The 16,523-nt window shown below is 41.1% G+C and overlaps 2 protein-coding genes and 1 non-coding gene across 4 annotated transcripts in view; 2 read left to right on the top strand and 1 right to left on the bottom strand.

The window, feature by feature from the left end:
* Nucleotides 1-928: 928 nt before the first annotated feature.
* Nucleotides 929-6,994, top strand: LOC129853464 (ran-specific GTPase-activating protein-like). The gene is made up of 6 exons (XM_055919531.1): nt 929-1,063; nt 3,693-3,829; nt 4,330-4,487; nt 4,677-4,805; nt 4,920-4,988; nt 5,580-6,994. Exons 1-6 carry the CDS (start codon nt 1,049-1,051, stop codon nt 5,696-5,698), a joined length of 627 nt encoding a protein of 208 aa, XP_055775506.1. The 5' UTR covers nt 929-1,048; the 3' UTR covers nt 5,699-6,994.
* Nucleotides 5,033-5,162, top strand: LOC129854660 (small nucleolar RNA SNORA77). Its single transcript, XR_008759365.1, has one exon. It is a non-coding gene; the product is annotated as a small nucleolar RNA SNORA77 (small nucleolar RNA).
* Nucleotides 6,995-8,057: 1,063 nt separating the features above from the next.
* The window catches only part of LOC129853463 (palmitoyltransferase ZDHHC8B-like), a 100,353-nt gene continuing 91,887 nt past the window's right edge, over nt 8,058-16,523 (bottom strand). The window contains exon 11 of one of the 2 annotated variants that reach the window (XM_055919529.1): nt 8,058-16,492. In XM_055919529.1, coding sequence (XP_055775504.1) covers nt 16,336-16,492 — 157 coding nt within the window. In that variant the 3' untranslated portion in view covers nt 8,058-16,335. The remainder of the gene's footprint in view (nt 16,493-16,523) is intronic. The other variant, XM_055919530.1, reaches the window with a different exon arrangement.

Here is a 16,523-nt window from a genome sequence, read left to right as displayed (position 1 = left end):
CGCTCCATCCACCAACGCCACGTTGCACCACAGACTGTCCAGGAGTTGGCGGATGTTTTAGTCCAGGTCTGGGAGGAGATCCCTCAGGAGACCATCCGCCACCTCATCAGGAGCATGCCGAGGTTGTTGTAGGGAGGTCATACAGGCACGTGGAGGCCACACACACTACTGAGCCTCATTTTGACTTGTTTTAAGGACATTACATCAAAGTTGGATCAGCCTGTAGTGTGGTTTTCCACTTTCATTTTGAGTGTGACTCCAAATCCAGACCTCCATGGGTTGATAAATTTGATTTCCATTGATAATTTTTGTGTGATTTTGTTGCCAGTACATTCAACTATGTAAAGAAAAAATTATTTAATAAGAATATTTCATTCATTCAGATCTAGGATGTGTTATTTTAGTGTTCCCTTTATTTTTTGGAGCAGTGTATATATACACATCACTGGATACTTCAACTGAAAATATAGAAGATGCATGTTCTCCATGATTCCTGTTAATTGTGTAATAGTAGGGTGATAATTCTATAAAAATAAAATATTTTTTCTGACACAGGAAGTGAGGAAGCTGCTAGATCCACAAAAAAAGTTAATGGGTTGTTGTTGGAGTTGTCAGGTTGTTTCTAGCTAGTTACCTATCTATCCAATGTTTTAACCACACATGCCACTTTTGAGATATGTAGCAACATTTCACAGTTAACGTTACCATTTTACAACACAGAATGAAATGTCTGCAGTACTCGAGTGTATTGCAATGCAAGTAAATTACCATATTTAATAAAGAAAACAATAATACACCGAGTGTATTCATGTTTCGTAAAATAATAACACACATACCATTATGATATTTGTAGATCATTTAATACACTTTAAAGCCCTTTAAAATAGTGTCGAAGGGGAGGGGGGGGTGATGGGATGGAGGAAACGCAAATGGGACATTTCGACGCGCGAAATCTATAGCACGAAGAGAGAGGAACTCAAGGCGAACGGAGAGTTTGGTTTTGAATCAATCAAACTGAATTCCGTAATCTACAAACATCTACATTAACATGGCAGATCCGAAGGTAAGTTTATGAGTTTTGAACATATTTATGTGACGTGCATTTAATTAAATGTACATTTAATTTAAATTGTGATGTTTTGATTGGCATTCTCAAAGTTTATCTTGCTAGGGTTGTGCCCGGGAAGATAATACCGGCTAGGGATGCTGATTTTTAACAACCTCGTTAAACATCAGTATTGAAGGTCTAAAGTGTAAATTGGTCTCAAAACAATTACTTACTGGCAATGGGCAATCAGTTATACCTTTGTTGTATGTGTCAGAAAAGTGGGTAACTTGATACTTTTGCCGCCCTTTAGATCTACTCCAAAGCTAACTGGCTGGCTAACTAGCCAACTAGCCATCTAGTTAGCTAGCTAACAGAACAATGATCTAAATATTTGATTATGTCTGTGGTATAATCGTGCAACCACTACTTTCAAAATGATCTTTTAAACCCAATATGTATTTGGTTGAGACATCCATGTACAATATTTGGCTTTCAACCTAACTGTATGTTATCCCGACAGTAACGTTAATTGTTAGCCAGCTAACTAACACGTTAGCTAACAGAAGCCAGTTAACTAGCTAGTTAACGTAGCATCTTTTTAAATGGCAATATTGTGGAAGTGTCCTGAGCTTACAATGTTTGTTTGCATTTTATTTAAGAGTGGATAATTGCATATAACTAGCTATATGTCAATGACACGGTGGCTAAACCTATTTTCCATCTCTAGTTAACTAACTTGCTAGCTTGGTACTTTTCTGAATGGCCTAGCTAACGTTAGCTGGCTGGCTTGCTAACACCAGGCCGAAATGAATGTCAACTTTCTCAGTGCGTGTTTACCATTTAGATAGTTGGAAAATAAGTGAACATTGACATGCTGTCTGAGTTATGGCACTGTTAGCTGTATAATCAAGCAGATGACTTCATTAGCTAACGTAACAAGACAACGATTGAAATTACTTGCTAGCCTTGTACGGAGACATGTTGCTAGCCATACAGTTACGTTACTCGGAACGCATGGAGCCTCGCGCCCCTTTCATACATTTTGTTCAGGCAGCTAACGTTAATTAATTAATCTTAAAGCACTATCTAGCAAGATGGCTTGCTGATATTTGTGTCATGGTAGTTTTTTGGTAGCTGACTGCAAATTTGTCTAACTCTATTGTACGAACAGAACTAACGTCAATTATTAGTTTAAATTGGGCCTAGTTGTCCAGCTAACATAAAAGTTATTGTTTTGTGATTTATTGTCCACTTGCTTCACTTTTCTCTTCCTCTCCTCTTGAGCGGCGTTTTTATGTAATGTTAGGCCATATTACCATGTTCTGTAGTAAGTATGAGGCCTTTTATAAACCCATCCAGCAGCAAAGATGCTTAGCTCAGCACCACTAAGTTCAGTTGCCACAGCAAATTGCACACAAAAGATAACCTCGAAGCCTGATCTCTCAAATCCCTCTATTCACCTCCCTCTGCAGTTAGTTGTTGGAGTCTACTGTTTTTACAGTCTAATACATTGACTTGTAAAGTACATTTCACTAACTTGAAACGAGATGGCAATCCAGGGGAAACTAAGAGTCTACTGGGAGGGGGGTTGTACTAAGCTATATGGAATTGCTTTTTAGAAGGTCATACCAAAGATAATTTTGCTATTTGATTTTTCAATATTAAGTGTTTTTGAAGTATCAAACAATATTTGATGAAGAAAATGTATTTGGACTGCTATTATCCCATATAAACGCATTGAATAACAGTCCCCAAAAAATGGCCTAAAAGAAGTTTGTTCTGAAAGTGTCTATCCTATATCTGAGAGCTACAGTACAAGAAAGATCAGTAAACATTTTATTATTATTTTTTACATTTATTTAATTTGTCACTTAACAGGGTTCCCAAGTGGCGCGGCGGTCTAAGGCATTGTATCTAAGTGCTAAAGGTGTCACTACAAACCCTGGTTCGATTCCAGGCTGTATCACAACCCGTCGTGATTGGGAGTCCCATAGGGCGGCGCACAATTGGCCCAGCGTCATCTGGGTTATCGTTTGGCCGGAGTAGGCCGTCATTGTAAATAAGAATTTGTTCTTAACTGACTTGCCTAGTAAAATAAAGGTTCAATAAAAATATACTGAAATCAATTTTTCCGGCTGGTACCGGGGGACCTTCAAAAGTGTCTTGTCAGGCCTGTGGGCATCCTAGAGCTTAACAACAGACATGTTCGTGGGAGTCTCACCTTTACACAGAGGGGTCATGTTAGTGTGTAGCCCAAACTGTTTTCGGACGATACAGACAGAAGTTGCCAGATCAGCTGTACCGACTTCAGTCCCAGGGTCGTAGAGCAAAACTGAGAACGTCATCGTGAGAGTCATCTTTCCGTAGAGGTGTCATAACAGTTTGTAGGCTAAATTGTTCGGACGCTACAGACAATTTTGTGAGAAGACTGATTTTTCGGGATGTCTCATTGTCTGACAAACACTGCTCTTTCACCACTAATGTGGAAGGGTTACATAGGCGGTTGTGGTGGATTGAGATGCATCCGATGCAAAAATATATCTTATGTTTCTGGCCTTTTTTGTTATTATGCTAATTATATTTCAGCCGGGGGCGCAGACGTCTACCTTAGGGGGTTAACGTGTGTGTAAATCTTGTTTCATAGGAAACACCAGAAGAGCAGGAGACCACAACAGACAATGCAGAAGAATCAAACCACGATCCCCATTATGAGCCCATCGTGTCTCTTCCAGAGCAGGATGTGAAGACGCTAGAGGAGGACGAGGAGGAACTGTTCAAAATGTAAGTTGATGCTGAAAGCCTTGAATAGCCTAAATCATTGTGCAATACTTAATTTGTAATTAATTTGGGGCCGAATCTTTATATCGAACTTAACTTCTAAATTAGTTGAATTTTCACTTAGCCATGCACTGTCAATGGGAGACTTAAGTAACTTGTTTTACTAAATTGGAAGTGAGGATTCGCCTCAAGTGTTATGAAACCATCCAGCCCTCTCAGGGCTCTACAGTGTGGAACATTTTACTCTCCTATGCTCCTAAATAGTTTGCTGTGTGACCTGGAATTGTAATGTAGGAGCCCCAATGCACCTAGGAGAAATTATTACCTCAAATGTTTTTCGTGTTACTCTTAAATTTCTTTGTGTGTCTAAATTTTTCAACTTAGGCACACACATGCTCCTTGTTTACAAAAGGTTGGCATAGAGCCATGCCTCTGTCACCCATGTATTGTCACTGATTCCATCCACAGCTTCATCATTCTACCCATATTGTCTCTCCCCTCAGGCGTGCGAAGCTCTACCGTTTTGCGTCTGAGAACGACCCACCAGAGTGGAAGGAGCGCGGCACAGGCGACGTCAAGCTCCTGAAACACAAAGAGAAGGGTACCATCCGCCTATTGATGAGGAGAGACCGGACTTTGAAGATCTGCGCCAATCACAACAGTGAGTCACGGAAGACTCCCTGTCTCAACCAGTAGTGTTTATCACTGCTGTCTAGCGTGTGTGTGTTGGACTGAAACCTTTCCGTTAACCCATGCATGTTGCCTGTCCACCGTATTACCAAAACAAGTCATTGTATAGATGGGACTCTGAGTCGGAGGCCTAATTCCTTTTCATCTTCTGCTCTTTCAGTTTTTCCTGTGATGGAGCTGAAGCCCAACGCTGGCAGCGACAGAGCCTGGGTATGGAACACACTCGCCGACTTCGCTGATGAGCATCCCAAACCTGAACTCCTGGCAATACGTTTCCTCAATGCAGAAAGTGAGCGTGACAACACGTCTATTTTAGTCACTGCGTTTAGCTTTTAACAATTCAGTCTGCTTTCTCATGCAAAAAAGTGTGGCTGGGGTTTAAAATAACTTCTGTCATTTTCAGACGCTCAGAAATTTAAGGTGAAGTTCGATGAATGCAAGGAGGAAGTCAGAAAATCTCAAGATGGATCAGGTTGGTGTACAATTCTTTTTTTCCCACATTCTTTCAGTCAGTATGCAGACAATACTCTGTTCTCTGTTGCTCACTCCAGCCCAGAACTTTTTATGTCTGCTAAATTAACATGCAGAATGTAACAACTCGCTGGCCTACTGTTAGGCTAATGTTGGTATGTTCTGGCACACTTAGAATTGTTTTTTCTGTAATATTAATTACAAAGAACAACCATTGTTGAGCAGGTCACATGTTAATCACTGCCCAGTAGATTAACCTTGCGTAATGTATCGGTGGAACGAGAAGTCTTGCGAAACACTCAAACTGGAATATTCTTAGTCATTGAAATGGCAGACATCCCCAATGCCCTAAAACATGCTCTTAAATCAAGAGGACTGTTACTGTGCACTGTTGATGTGTAGCCACTGTGCTCCTACATCTGCATTGCTTGCTCTTTGATGGTTTCAGGCTGGGTTTCTGTATAAGCACTTTGTGACATCTGCTGATGTAAAAAGGGCTTTCTAAATACGTTTGGTGTGGAGCCTCATCTTGGCCACCGTGACACCACACTGACAAAGAGTTCATGTCTCATCTTTCTGTACTTCTCTGCAGGAGGAAACGTTGACCGTGCAAACAAAGTGGCAGAGAAACTGGAGGCACTATCTGTAAAGGACGACAAGACCAAGGCACCCGAGGAAAAGAAAGAGGAAAAAGCAGAAGAGAAGAAATGAATCCAAGAACTTGCTTTACTGATCTTCAACTTGTCATTTCCCTCTTTTTCTACAATAGACTCTAAAGAAACTGAATTTGGACTCTTGCATATTGATTTATTTAGTTTTTTTTTAATGATTTGTTTGCCTCGAGAGATCGCAAGACCTTGGTGCCACTCTAAAAAAAAGTATCCATTCATTAAAATGTGCCCCTCCCCACCCGCCCTCTTGTTTCCATCATGGAAAACAAGTTGTCTGTACTGCTCATCTGTGTCAACTTGACATACTGTGAAATGAGGCTTGTGATATTGGTAATTCCCACATTGGGTAAGTCTTTCTTTGTTTTTCTGAATGAAGCAAAGTTGGTTTTATAGGGAATAGGACTGCTTGTAAGTGCCACACCTATAATGGGAACAGGCAGAGAGGAGCTGTAATGTCTTGGTATGCATCTCAATATGGAGGCTTCCTCTCCTTTGTCTTTACTGATCTGAATAGAGACAAGGTGGAACCCCTAATATTTCTCACATTTATTACCACAGGTGTACACTTTACAGTGGAATGCTTACTGCCCTTTGCAACGATGCAGAGAGACACATAGCAACCCGAGAGGAATAGAATACACAGAATGAAGCTCTATACAGGGAGTACCAGATCAATGTGCAGGGGTATGATATATTTGAGGTAGTTATGTACATAAAGGCAGGGGAATGTGGTGGATGCTTACCAGGCAGAAGTTTGCTTTCACCTAATCTGCTGTGAGGTTCAGATGAAGGAGAGGAAATTAATGGAGAAAGACACTTTGGACCATTGAGACGTAGCCATAACGTGTTTAACATCGGGTGCATTTTGTGGACTGTAGTCCTTGGATCAGTTATTGACTCGTATCTAAGATGTTCTACTGCAGATTTGATACACATAATTCATCAAATCACAAAGGTGTTTTTTGTTTCATTTTTAGTTGTGGAAGACCGATCACACCAAATCAAAATGTAAGACGATGGTTCATCAGACTTTGGTATAGGCTACAGTACTTCCTGGCTTGGGTTCTCTTCCCGGTGGCTCAAGTCTGTTTTAGGTCATAATACATTCCTTCAAACTGAAACTAAAGCATGTAGAAAATGTATAGTGCAAGAGTAATGATGCGGTATCAGGTGTGCTCACCATCCTAACCTGTACCCACTGAGTTGACCCTGCCCCTTAGGTGCATCGACGTGCCAGTGCATCTGTAAATACATGTACAGGATGGAATGTTGCTTTTCATTTGCACTCAAATGGTTTGAGATGTTTCCTCCACCTTCCAATAAAAGCTCTCAACGACCCTTTTGTCTGTCTATGTTGCAAAGGGTGAGGAATTGCTAAGTGGAAAGAGCAGTAGAGCCAGTCTGGTATGAAAAGTCAAGGCTATCTCAGGCTGCCTTGCAAGATGGTGAGGGTTGAAAGTTTGATACATCTAATGGTACACATTCAGTAAAATATATTAAAATGTTCATCAGTTGGTTACATTTGTTTGATAATCAATGCTTATTCACCAACCTTTCAAGTTCCTCACTGTATCAGTACTGTTGTGACTCGTGAAATGCATTCTAATACATTCCAACTGATGGTGCTGTTGCAGAGAAGGAATATTATTGATTTTACAAAGAACTGACATGTCATTGAACAAATACGTCCATTTTGATCATCATGTGTCCCTGAAACGAATCAACATCAATATACTGAAAAAAATATATAAATGCTACATTTAAAATCATTTTGCTGAGTTACTGTTCATATATGCAAATCAGTCAATTTATATAAATTAACTAGCCCCTAATCTGGATTTCACTGGGCTGGGGCCTGGGCCCACCCACTTGGGAGAAAGGCCCATCCTATCAGAATGAGTTTATTTCAGACAGAAATAATCCAGTTTCATCAGCTGTCTTGATGGCTGGTCTCAGACCATCCCGCAGGTGAAGAAGCTGGATGTGGAGGTCCTGGGCTGGCGTGGTTACACGTGGTCTGCGGTTGTGAGGCCGGTTGGACGTACTGCCAAATTCTCTGAAATGACGGAGGTGGCTTATGGTAGAGAAATTAACATTCAATTCTCTGGCAACAGCTTTGGTGGACATTCCTGCAATCAGTATGCCAATTGCATGCTCCCTCAAAATTTGAGACATCTGTGGCATTGTGTTATGTGATAAAACTGCACATTTTAGAGTGGCCTTTTATTGTCCCCATCACAAGGTGTACCTGTGTAATGATCATGTGGTTTAATCAGCTTCTTGATATGCCACACCTGTCAGGTGGGTGGATTATCTTGGCAAAGGAGAAACACTCACTAACAAGGATGTAAACACATTTGTGCACCACATTTGAGAGAAATAAGCTTTTTGTGCATATGGAACATTTCTGGGCTAATTTATTTCGGCTCATGAAACATGGGACCAACACTTTACATATAATTTTTCAGTATGGTTCATCCTTAGGCTTGACAACATTTTTTAAATTCTAATTCTGTCAAGTGGCAAATATTTCCTTTTAACAAAAATAATTATTAAGCATTTACAGGTAACTGCTAAAATAATGGAAACAAGTAAATTAGGGATACAAAGTATTGAAACGTAACAAAATGTGGAAAAAGTCAAGGGGGTCTGAATACTTTCCGAATGCACCTTACATCTTTCATTTTTCTATTCATATAACAAATGTAAAAAAAAAAAATGCTACATCTGATTATGATAAGCAAGACAAACAACAACAGGTATTCTGCACTAGTCCATATTATTCAGGTGAGGTGACTTGTGTAACGGATGTGAAATGGCTAGCTAGTTAGCGGGTGCGCGCTAGTAGCATTTCAATCAGTTACGTCACTTGCTCTGAGACTTAAGTAGTGTTGCCCCTTGCTTTGCAAGGGCCGGGGCTTTTGTGGAGCGATGGGTAACGACGCTTCATGGGTGACTGTTGATGTGTGCAAAGGGTCCCTGGTTCGCGCCCGTGTCGGGGCGAGGGGACGACGTAAAGTTACTACTGTTACACTTGGTGTAATGTTCATCAGACAAAACACAGGAAAAATTTATAAAATGTCAGTCATCCAAAGGAAGATTAATAATCACTTTCGTCATAAGTGTGTGCTTGAGGGGGATGATTCAAGTATGTATAAACAATGTTGGGTCACCTGCAAGAACCACAGGTGAATTTGAGTTAAATATTTTTATTCCCATAAAACAAGTGATCATCTCAAGATTAAATTGAAACTATTATGAGACAAGTGACCCAATATGTACATTCAACTTAAAATATGTATGGCATAGTAACCTAACTAGCTGCCATTGCCACGTTTAATATATTACAATCAGGGTCTGCTATGGGGTCAGACCAGTTGTTATTAATGTGTAACCTCATATTTTAAGCTTGTGGTCTGCAATTGCACTGATAATATGATAAGATGGAGAATTGGAATGGCATGTGTCACAAACAAGAGCCTAAAATAACATTCCCTGGCACGGGGTATTCTCTTCTGTACTGTCTTCAATGCAAAAAAAAAGAATACTTTTTGCACACACTGTACATAGATTTTTCTGTTGTGTTATTGACTGTACGTTTGTTTAACCCATGTGTAACTCTGTGTTGTTTGTGTCGCACTGCTTTGCTTTATCTTGGACAGGTAAACAAATAAAAATGCGAGGGTCACATCTGCCTGTGTACTCTGTCTGTGATATATTAAAATGTAGCACAAATCTAGCATTTGGGGGCCCTAAGCGAGATCTACATTTTAGTGGCCCCTTCTTTTTAAGCTGCTGCTTATGTGGATTGTGCCTAGAAACAGCACTGTGTGTACAATATATACATGCATTTATTACAGTATATGTAGAATTATGGTACTTTAAGTAAAGTGAGTATCTTGATAAATAGGTACAATTATTTTGGCTTTAAAAATATGTTATTAAAAAGGACTCTACCATCCATAAGTGGGACCATTCAGTCACAAGCATGTTTGGACTTTTTAATGGCAACCTGCAACCTGGCTATCTGTTCTATTCAATCTCAATCAATTCCATCAGATGTATTTGTGCAGTAAACATCATTGTCCTCTTGAAAGGCCACAATGGCAATATAATTGATTAGTTGTGTAGCTGCAAGCAAATAGAATACTTTTCATCCATGTACAGTGTCTTCGGAAAGTATTCAGACCCCTTGACTTTTTCAAAATTATGTTACGTTACAGCCTTATTCTAAAATTGATTAAATAAATAACAAATCCACAGCAATCTACACACAATACCCCATAATGACAAAACAAAAGCAGATTTTAAGACATTTTTACAAATGCATCAAAAATAAAAAACAGAAATACCTTATTTACACAAGTATTCGGACCCTTCGATATGAGACTCGAAATTGAGCTCAGGTGCATCCTGTTTCCATTGATCATCCTTGAGGTGCTTCTACAACTTCATTGGAGTTCACACCTGTTTATATAATGTCCCACAGTTGACAATGCATGTCATAGCAAAAACCAAGTCATGAGGCCGAAGGAATTGTCCATAGAGGTCCGAGACAGGATTGTGTCAAGACACAGATCAAGGAAAGGGTACCAAAAAGCATTGAAGGTCCCCAAGAACACAGTGGCCTCCATCATTCTTAAATGGAAAACGTTTGGAACCACCAAGACTCTTCCTAGAGCTGGCTGCCCGGCCAAACTGAGCAATCGGGGGAGAAGGACCTTGGTCAGGGAGGTGACCAAGAATCCGATGATCACTCTGACAGAGCTCTACAATTCCTCTGTGGAGATGGGAGAACCTTCCAGAAGGACAACCATCTCTTCAGCACTCCACCAATCAGGCCTTTATGGTAGAGCGGCAAGACGGAAGCCACTCTTCTGTAAAAGGCACATGACAGCCCGCTTGGAGTTTACCAAAATGCACCAAAAGACTCTCAGACAATTCTCTGGTCTGATGAAACCAAGATTGAACTCTTTGGTCTGAATGCCAAGCATCACGTCTGGAGGAAACCTGGCACCATCCCTATGGTCAAGCATGGTGGTGGCAGCCTCCTGCTGTGGGGATGTTTTTCAGCAGCAGGGACTGGGAGACTAGTCAGGATCAAGGCAAAGATGAACGGAGCAAAGTACAGGGAGATCCTTGATGAAAACCTGCTCCAGAGAGCTCAGGACCTCAGACTGGGGTGAAGGTTCACCTTCCAATAGGACAACGAACCTAAGCTCATAGCCATGACAATGCAGGAGTGGGTTCGGGACAAGTCTCTGAATGTCCTTGAGTGGGCCAGTCAGAGCCCGGACTTCAACCCAATCGAACATCTCTGGAGAGACCTGAAAATAGCTATGCAATCGACGCTCCCCATCCAACCTGACAAAGCTTGACAGGATCTGCAGAGAAGAATGGGAGAAACTCCCCAAATACAGGTGTGCCAAGCTTGTAGCGATATACTCAAGTCGAGGCTGTAATCGCTGCCAAAGGTGCTTCAACAAGTACTGAGTAAAGGGTCTAAATACTTATGTAAATGTAATATTTCCGTTTTTCTAAAAAACTGTTTATGCTATGTCATTATGGGGTAGTGTGTGTAGTTTGATGATGAAACAAAACAATTTAATCCAATTTAGAGTAAGGCTGTCACTTAACAAAATGTGGAAAAAGTCAAGGGGTCTGAATACTTTCTGAATGCACTGTCTATTCTGTCATTAACACAGAACGGGCAAATGTCCAGGTTACATTTTTCACCTCATGTTCAGACAGCCTTTTACAAACAAGAAAAGAAAGATGCAAAACACTACACTGAACAAAAATATAAACGCAACATGCAACAATTTCAAAGATTTACCTGAGTTACAGTTCATATAAGGAAATCAGTCAATTGAAATAAATAAATTAGGCCCAAATCTACAGATTTCACATGACTGGGAATACAGATATGCATATATTGGTAACAGATACCTTTTAAAAAAGGTAGGGGCATGGATCAGAAAACCAGTCAGTATCTGGCGTGACCACCATTTGCCTCATGCAGCGCGAAACATCTGCTTCACATAGAGTTGACCTGGCTGTTGATTGTGGCCTGTGGAATGTTGTCCCACTCCTCTTCAATGGCTGTGCGAAGTTGCTCTATATTGGCGGGAACTGGAACATGTTGTCGTACACGTCAATCCAGAGCATCCCACACATGCTCAATGGGTGACATGTCTGGTGAGTATGCACGCCATGGAAGAACTGGGACATTTTCAGCATTCAGGAATTGTGTACAGATCCTTGCGTCATGGGGCTGTGCATTGTCATGCTGAAACATGAGGTGATGGCGGCGGATGAATGGCACGACAATGGGCCTCAGGATCTTGTCCCAGTATCTGTGCATTCAAATTGCCATCGATAAAATGCAATTGTGTTCGTTGTCCGTAGCTCATGCCTGCCCAGTTGTGAGGCTGGTTGGACGTACTGCCAAATTCTTTAAAACGACGTTGGAGGTGGCTTATGGGAGAGAAATTAACATAAAATTATCTGGCAACAGGTCTGGTGGACATTCCTGCTGTCAGCATGCCAATTGCACCCTCCCTCAAAACTTGAGATATCTGTGGCATTGTGTTGTGTGACAAAACTGCACATTTTATAATGGCCTTTTATTATTCCCATCACAAGGTGCACCTGTGTAATGATCATGCGGTTTAATCAGCGTCTTGATATGCCAAACCTGTCAGGTGGATGGATTATCTTGAGCTCCCGAGTGCCACAGTGGTCCAAGGCTATGCATCTCAGTGCAAGAGGTGTCACTACAGTCCCTGGTTCAAAACCAGTCTGTATCACATCCAGCTGTGATTGGGAGTCCTTAATGGTGGTGCACAATAGGCCCAGTGTCGTCCGGGGTGGGCCGTCATTGTAAATAAGAATTTGTTCTTAACTGACTTGCCTACTTAAATAAAGGATTACAAAAATCTTGGCAAAGTGGAAATGCTCGCTAACAGGGTTGTAAACAAATTTGTGTATGGAACATTTCTGAGATCTTTTATTTCAGCTCATGAAACATTGGACCAACACTTTACATGTTGCGTTTATCTTTTTTTTCAGTGTACAGTGATTTTTTTTATGAACAAAAATAATAGACCAAATATATCTTATTTCCTTCAGTGAACAAAAAAAAAACAGTCCCATAGTTTTATGTATGACTTTCTGTACGTCTTACGTAATACAATTGTTTTGCTGTACCAAACAGCTGCTGAAAGATGGATTTCTTGTCTTCAGTCTGAAACCTGTTGATGTTCTGGACAGACAGACTGACAGTCAGGATTACCCTGAGCGTTAACAGAGTCAGGGTAAGTAGCCACTTTTTAACCAACATCTGCTTCCTATGGCTTTCATTGCTTCATCATACAGTTTCATCAATAACTTTTTTTACATTGCAAAATACAACAAACTAGTATACCCCCTTCTCTGTATGCCTAATGCTATTTATTATTCACTTAAGTTATAAATTATCAACACAAAAATCCACTCAAATACAAACATCCATTCCAAGCTTGAGCATCTGTATAAAAAGCAAGATGTTGCAAACGTTTTCGAAAGGTTGGGTATATATATAAAAAATTAAATAATAATAATTTTGAAAAACAATGGTGAGTTTTCTTTATTTTATAACACAGCTGAAGAATTCTTTGATTTTCAAGGTTTTTTCACACTTGATTTGAATCATAACAAAACACAATTATACATGGCATTAACATAACTTATTATGGGTAGACCTATTTTACAAAAAACTACTAAGTCACAAAAGTCATAAATTGCCTGTCAGATGTTTTGGCTGTGCATGGCTGACTGCCAAGCTGGTGGGATTTGTACTGAATATGGAGAGGACTGTTTTGACTGGGTGTTCAGAACTGATCACAGACAACAGCCAACACTGTAATATTCAGTAGCACAGGCTTTTGTGTATGTGCTTAGCACTGGTCTGTGTCGGGGGTCACTCTAACATAACATTCAAACTAATAAATAGGATGTTGGACTACATGAACAGTGCATTGGGAAAGTATTTTTCCCTCATCAATCTACACACAATACCCCATAACAACAAAGCAAAAACAGGTTTTTAGAATTTTTTGCTAATTAAAAAAAAAGAAAAAAACTGAAATATTACATTTACGTAAGTATTCAGACCCTTTACTCAGTACTTTGTTGAAGCACCTTTGGCAGCGAATACAGCCTCGAGTCTTCTTGGGGATGATGGAACAAGCTTGGCACACCTGTATTTGGGGTGTTTCTCCCATTCCTCTCTGCATATCCTCTCAAGCTCTGTGTTGTCTTGGTTGTGTACTTAGGGTCGTTCTCCTGTTGGAAGACGAACCTTCACCCCGGTCTGAGGTCCTGTGCGCTCTAGAGCAGGATCTCATCAAGGATCTCGCTGTACTTTGCTCCGTTCATCTTTCCCTCGATCCTGACTAGTCTCCCAGTCCCTGCCGCTGAAAAACGTCCCCACAGCATGATGCTGCCACCACTATGCTTCACCGTAGTAATGGTACCAGGTTTCCTCCAGACGTGACGCTTGGCATTCAGGCCAAAGAGTTCAATTTTGGTTTCATCAGACCAGATAATCTTGTTTCTCATGGTCTGAGAGTCTTTAGGTGCCTTTTGGCAAACTTCAAGTGGACTGCCATATGCCTTTTACTGAGGATTAGCTTCCGTTTGGCCACTCTACCATAAAGGTCTGATTGGTGGAGTGCTGCAGAGATGGTTGTCCTTCTGGAAGGTTCTCCCATCTCCACAGAGGAACTCTGGAGCTCTGTCAGAGCTTTTTTATTCATCTATCTGACCAAGGGCCTTCTCCCCCGTTTGCTCAGTTTGGCCAGGCTGCCAGCCCTATGAAGAGTCTTGGTGGTTCCAAACTTCTTCCATTTAAGAATGATGGAGGCCATTGTGCTCTTGGGGACCTTCAATTCAGCTGAAATGTTTTGGTACACTTCCCCAGATCTGTGCCTCGAGACAATCCTGTCTTGCAGCTCTACGGATAATTCCTTCAACCTCAAGGCTTGGTTTTTGCTTTGGTTTTCACCGTCAACTGTGGGACCTTATATAGACGGGTGTGTGCCTTTTCAAATCATGTCCAATCAAGTGAATTTACCACAGGTGGATTCCAATCAAGTTGTAGAAACATTTTAAGGATGATCAATGGAAACAGGATGCACTTGAGCTCAATTTCGAGTCTCATAGCAAAGGGTCTGAATACTTATGTAAATAAGGTATTTCTGTTTTTTATTTTATTTGAAATGTGCTAACATTTCTAAAAACCTGTTTTCGCTTTGCCATTATGGGGTATTGTGTGTAGACTGATGAGGGAACACATTTATTTTAATCAATTTTAGAATAAGGCTGTAACGTAACAAAATGTGGAAAAGTCAAGGTGTCTGAATACTTTCCGAATGCACTGTATGTTGCTGATAACGTACAGACTGTAGCTTATGGTATACTGTATAGGTAAATACTGGATCTCAGCTAGAGTTTAGATTAATATGCTCCTGTACTGTAAGCCCTAAAACACCTCCTCAAAACTCAGAGGATAAATGTAGAGTTGGAGACATTCAAGACCTGTGTCTCTGAGTGCAACACGGCACCATTGTGTTGTCTTTGGCTCAGAACAGTCAGCCTATTAAAGATTGTATTGATCTAAAACGCACTGGTTTAATGTAATCTTCTCTCTGTTCCGCTCAGTAATGGCCAACATGGTGTTGATGGACCAGACAGACATGGTCATTTGGACAGGATATGTGAAGCACTTTGAATGCCTAAGAGGGATGCTGTATGCTTGAATCCAATGGGGTGCTGCTATATGCATGACTTATTGGTTTGGAGATGGCTATCCATACCACGGCTATTTTAAAGAATGTGACTGAACAAAGATGTGTGACATCAATTGTATGAGTTTGTGTGTCTGGCTGTTAACATCTTGTGGTCTGTGTGGGTGTGTAGTGAGTGTGATGATGACACATAATTAAGCAATAAGGCCCGTGGGGGTGTGGTATACGGCCAATATACCACGGCTAAGGGCGGTACGGCTAAGGGCTGTTCGTATGCACAACGCAACGCAGAGTGCCTGGATACAACCCTTAGCTGTGGTATATTGGCCATTTACCACAAACCCCCAAGGTGCCTTATTGCTATTATAAACTGGTTATCAACGTAATTAGAACAGTAAAAATAAATGTTTTGTCAAATCAGCCAGTCAGCATTCAGGGCTCGATCCACCCAATTTATAACAGCAGATAGACCTCAACTGAGAGACGCCGTAAACAATACATTTAAGATCTGTCTGTCTGATTCAGACTGTTCAGTGATAACCAACACAACAAGCCACAGAATTCAACAACACAACACTCTGTACAAACATCAGCCCTCTTTCGGTTGAAGTTGCTCTTTTCCCACAACACACACTGATCAAGATCCACTCCTCCAGTACACACACAGAGACCGGGGCTGGCCCGGAATGAGCAGAAGTCCTCTGATTGGACAATAATTCCCAATGAGGAAGTGCTCTGCGCCCCTGATTGGTTAATGTCGAATTAAAAAAGGTAAAAGGAATAAGAGAAGCCTCTCTAGCGCGGTCGTGGATGTTGTTGCCATTGGAGGTGGTTGCCATGACAATGCTGCCTTCTCCTTTAAGGTTTGGCGCCCCGGGCCCCAGCCCTCTCACACAGATATCTCATAGGTGGTGCCACCCACCCCGGTCACCTTTTTGACATTACTGTGGCGGCTAGGGCTGAGAGGGTTGCCCTGGGCACTGGAGCTGTTGGGCCCTAGATGGCAGTCCGTTTGCCCATTCACGTTACTTTGCATCATGGCCTCTCTGAATGGGTAGAGAAAAACAAGAGAGGGCA

The sequence above is a fragment of the Salvelinus fontinalis genome, chromosome 4 (genome assembly GCF_029448725.1).
Source record: "Salvelinus fontinalis isolate EN_2023a chromosome 4, ASM2944872v1, whole genome shotgun sequence".
Lineage (NCBI taxonomy): Eukaryota > Metazoa > Chordata > Actinopteri > Salmoniformes > Salmonidae > Salvelinus > Salvelinus fontinalis.
Note: the sequence above shows the minus strand (reverse complement) of the source record. Positions and strands in the feature narration are given on the sequence as shown.